This window comes from Aptenodytes forsteri, unplaced genomic scaffold, assembly GCF_000699145.1.
Source record: "Aptenodytes forsteri isolate BGI_AS27 unplaced genomic scaffold, ASM69914v1 Scaffold118, whole genome shotgun sequence".
Classification (NCBI taxonomy): domain Eukaryota; kingdom Metazoa; phylum Chordata; class Aves; order Sphenisciformes; family Spheniscidae; genus Aptenodytes; species Aptenodytes forsteri.
Genome location: NW_008795859.1, coordinates 1,409,206 through 1,414,176, shown reverse-complemented (window position 1 = coordinate 1,414,176; position 4,971 = coordinate 1,409,206). Strand labels below are relative to the sequence as shown.

At 41.1% G+C, this 4,971-nt stretch overlaps 1 protein-coding gene across 1 annotated transcript in view; it reads right to left on the bottom strand.

Moving 5' to 3' along the window:
- The window catches only part of PPTC7 (PTC7 protein phosphatase homolog), a 23,254-nt gene extending 18,289 nt beyond the window's left edge, over nt 1-4,965 (bottom strand). The window contains exon 1 of the mRNA XM_009283876.1: nt 4,749-4,965. Coding sequence (XP_009282151.1) covers nt 4,749-4,950 — 202 coding nt within the window. The 5' untranslated portion in view covers nt 4,951-4,965. The remainder of the gene's footprint in view (nt 1-4,748) is intronic.
- Between the last annotated feature and the right edge of the window lie 6 nt (nt 4,966-4,971).

Genomic DNA, 4,971 nt, shown 5'->3' with positions numbered 1-4,971 from the left:
TTCTTTAAAATTTCCCCCCCCCCCCCCCAATGCACTGTTGTTCCCAAAACTGTTTTTTACCAGGTAGATCTCTTACCTATTTTATTTAAGCCTGAGAAATTGCTCAGTGGATTTTGGGAGTTAACAGGAGAACACTAAACTTATTTATTTCTGAAAGTTTTGTAAAAACTTCCCTACATAGTTATATCTACTTAATCTCTCAAGGTGTTGAGCAACCCCAGAACTTACCTTCATAGCTGAACTGCTACTGGTGGTTGGTGCTTAAATGCTGAAAAGGGATAGGTACTGTAGAACAGACACCAGCCAAGCTGTACTGAAATTACTTACAGCCTGAACAATCTCAGGCTCACAATATTAATAGCGTGGATGAACCAAAGTAAGCAATAGGAGATTTTTGCAACATTTCCTGCGACATAGGTATGATTCATGTCTCACCTACTGTATTGTGTTCAGCTTTGCTTATTTTCTTCTGTGATTTCTGACAGAACCTGCTTTTCGTTCAAGTTAAGATCTGCATATGGATGGGAAATTGTCCGCTATCAACAAGTATCAATAGCACTCACAATTAAAGTAAGTGTTCAACTGCAAATTCTGATCAGAATACGTTGTGTGCAATGCCCTTCCAGAAACTGTGGTAAAGCAGAATAACCGGATTTTAGTTTCATTCTCAGAAAGAGAGCTACCACATTTCTAAGAGGTTACATTCAATGCTGCTTAAGAACAGCTCTGCCGACATTTCGATTATCTGTATTGACAAGAATGTCAGTGAACGTAATTGTTAATAGGGATGTTTCTCAATAATCTGTAGTTTCTCTACAAGTGACAGTACTTATGCTCCCAAGTTAAAAAGAAAATTTCATTTGCTCTATGACAAACTAAGATGCATATACAATTTTTTCAAATCACTGATTACTCCCTCTAAGATGCCCCAAGTTCTCTCAATAGAGTAGGTGAAAGGCTACTCTGAAGCAAGCAGACAACTTGCCTCCTTTAGTGTGGTAAGTTGTGGTAAGGCAGCAATCTCTTTAATAGGTATGATACCAAACAAACCACTTAACATAGTCTTATATGACCTTCAGGCATCAAAGTAAGGCGGCCTTCCTCCTCTGTAGTTGCCAGAACAACCTTGACATTTCATCTACAAATCCTTTTACGTTCTGTAGTTTACTCTTCTTGATGACAGTGAGACTAATGATACTCCAGGGGCTTTGTCACTCTAGAGTTTTACATACCTGCTATGCAGGCTGCTGACAAACTTAATTTTCAAGTAAAGTGCAATTCCTTTCAGTTTAGAGTAGCTGCCCTACAATACCACCCCTCCCCCCCCCATAAAAAATTAAAATCAAGATTTGCAGCAGATAGAACAGTTGCCAAATTTTAACTTTGCAGTGGACAAACAGTACCCTGCTGCCAGACAGTTTTTTCCTACTACTGCTGGGGGACAGAAATAGTTTGGAAAACTAGTCAAGTCACACTGGCTACACCCAAACTTCTACCCAGCACAGACATTGTATAAGTGATGCTGTCACGGGATGTGCATTGGTTGCTGTAATGTTTCAATAATGAGTCACACAGCAGCTTGGAAAATCCATAAAAAACTAGCAAAGACATCAGGAGCCTGATAAGGCAGGAATAAACAAGAAAATGCAGATCCCAACAAAAGAAAAAACAATCACCATGATGAGACTTCTCAAAATTTATAAACAAGCTTCAATGTTTAGTTTTGTTAAATAAGTGCAATGTTTATATAAAGCGTTTAAGTTAATTTTTAAAATTTGTGTTTTGCGTCCTATGCACCAAAAATTCTACTCCTATGCTAATTAGAAAAAAAGAAAGGTGTCAGTTTCTGAAGAGTTTTGTTTTTCGGCTTTAACAGGACAGAAATGTTGTTTTTTAGGTTACAAAGGCATGCATGAAGAGGTATATTAACATCTACCAAGTCCCAAGAAGATATCTGAATATTCTGAGCATCTGGACAACCAAGACACCAACAGTGAACCTACAAAAAGGTAGAATATGGTACAAGCAGCAGCAAAAAGGAAACATGGGCCTGAATCATAAAGCTCTAGAGATTAATATTAGTAGTAAAGCCATTTCCTTTTCTCAGAGTGATCCCAAAGGAAACACTCTGGTTTTGAGTTTCTTGTTTCTCCCCGTGCTCTGAACGGGAAGAAAACATGCAAATTTAACAGGTATGTACCAGACAGAAGCAAAAATGAGAGACAAAAGCTCCAAGGATTCAAGTACACCAGTAACAGGCCTTATCAAGCCTTTAACAACTATGGGAGGGTTGGAAATAACATGAATCTTCATAAGCTTTCTGTTGATCTTACTATGAAAGGATAAAGCATGGAGTAGAAGACACTGTTAAATTTTCAGTCTTAAGACTATACAGTATACATATAACAAAAGAAGTGTTTAGCATTTTTCTATCTGCTATAAACACACTCCCTAGTCAACTTTTGTTTGACCTAAGAAAATGAATCCCCGAGCACTCATGCCAAACGGCTGGGAGTAGCTCTTTCACTATTACACCACACCCATATCCATCCCACACAGGCATGCTTCCCATATATTGGGTCTAGAAAAGACTGGCACGGAAGAATTTTAAATTAATTACCTGGCATGGCTTTGTCACTGATGGCTACTAGGACAGACTAACTCTAAGTGATACACTTGAAATGTACTGTTCTCTAAAAGCACTCTTACTGTGTCTAGTGTTCACTTTGGCTAAAGCCACATGAGCCTCTTCATTAAACTAATACTGAAAAGTTAAGCTTGAAAAGCAAGTTCAGCTCAGCCAGTTTAGGCAGGTATCGAGTTAGTACAAAATTTATGAGGGTCTTTAAAAAACAGATACAGAACCTCAGATCTGTGATGAGAGTAAGAGGAATTGAGGGCAGGAAAACACTGGTGCTGAAACTCTTTTTGCAGCAGTGTAGAAGAGCTGGTTGAGAAAGGGAGAGCAGAGAGATGATCATAGCAGCAGAAACAAGGAGAAAACTACTATGTCTGTAAACTTAAGAACTACAGATGAAGAGAAAGCATTGTCAGATTGCATCAAAACCCATCCTGAGCATTACAGTTTGCAGAATGCATCAAAACTTTCACCCTGACCGTTACAGTTTGCAGAATGTACAGTGATCTTGTTTTTTTGGTACGTGTATTAGAAAAGCAATAAAGAACTAACATGAAAATAGCTTTACATGGAAAAAAAAACCCCACCAACAGCTTTTCTATTTAAATTATTTTCTTCTTGGTACTTAAGACATCCTGGTCGGAAGCCTTCTTTGCTGTTTGATCCTTAAGTGGCGTTACAATTCTGTTTGTTTTCAAGTTACCATGAAAATTAATGCAAAGACCAACTTAGAAATGCAATTCTCTGTTGATTCCAGCAGGAAGACAAGACAAGCTGTAGGTCTACATACGGTAATTACCAAATATGGCCAAAAAACCCTAAACATCATCAAATGGGTCTAAATCCCCCCGCTTCCCCATTCAAAGAGTCCACCTAAGTAAAGCAGATTCTGCATTTCTCTTACGGGTAAATGCCAATTGCTCAGTTATTTATCAGTGCTGGCCTAGTATGAACTTTAAAGGCAGCCAGCCTTAGTCACGTTAACGTAAGGTTGTCCAACAGCTAATTCTAATAGAAAAAAGTTTCTCTGGAACAGGCACAACAGAAAAGATGCAGAGTATCTAAAATGCATTGACCAGCTTTCCACATCTCCTTGAAAGCTGCAGCATTACCCTTAGAGTAACAGCTCCCTTGAGAATAATCAGCAATACTGTTACCTAGCACCAAGTTACAGCTTCCGGAAAAAAATGTCTCAGCTATATTAAATGGCAACCAAGTTACAATGACAGCACCAAATTGTGAAGAAATCACCAAGCACTGTCACATCACGAGACACTGCAGTGCAATCCATTGGTTTTAAATTAAAAAAAAAAAAAAGGGGGGGGGGCGGGGGGAGGAAGCTGCTTTTTTTAATGTCAAAGTTTTGGTGTAAATTTACTTCTGTCAGTTGCTCAAAAACTAACTTTTGCAGAGTGTCAGTTAGCCAAATTCAACCTTGCCTACACAGGAGAAAGGTCATGCACTGTCAAAAGCAATGCTGCTCGTAAACTGAAGATTCCACTGATTATCTGTAATTATTCACTACTTCTAAAATTTGAACCCTTAAGATTGATTTTGCACGTGCATCCAAACCAGACTGTAATCAGGATAGAACAAATACTGAAATTGAAGTTTGACATTTGAAACCAGTCTCAATGTCACTTTGCCTTTCACTTGACAAGGACACAGCACACGCTAAAATCAGGAAGCGTCTGTTTCAATGATCCTTTATGTAGAAACGCAATACATATACACGGGGCTTGGTTAGGTTTCAAAGGCACACAGAAAGTGTAATGCACTACAAGTTGTTTCTGTGGCTTTCGGAGCCACTAGGCCTTACAGGCACCTACAGGTGAAACGCCAAGGCTGGGCCCAGACGGCCGGCACCCACACCACCCCATCCCAAAGGCAGGCTGAGCGAGGTGGGCGTCGTGGTACAGCAAACAGCACGAGAGCTTTCTTTTGAAACTAAAAAAAGAGAACTCGCTCTGACATTTACAGGCAGAACCGGCTCCTTTGTCTGTGACCGAAGGCTGAGCCGCTTCGCCATGTGCGGCTCAAGGAGGGGAGGTCACGACACCAACGCCAAAGCCACCTCAGCACCCCCGAGCAGGGCCCCGCCAGCACTTACCCAGCACATCTGCCGACCGGTGCCGGGCCACGAAGCAGGCGTCATCCCCGTAGCACATGCCTTTCTTGAGGATGCCCTTGCGGAAATCTTTGCCAAAGCCACAGCTGGCTGTCACCAAGCTGTAGTCACGGGAGTCCGTCTGCGAGAGGCCGCCCAGGACTGCCCGGGCCACCAGCCTGCCATAGGAGAGCACCGAGAACATGGCGTGGGGCGCCCAGCAGCC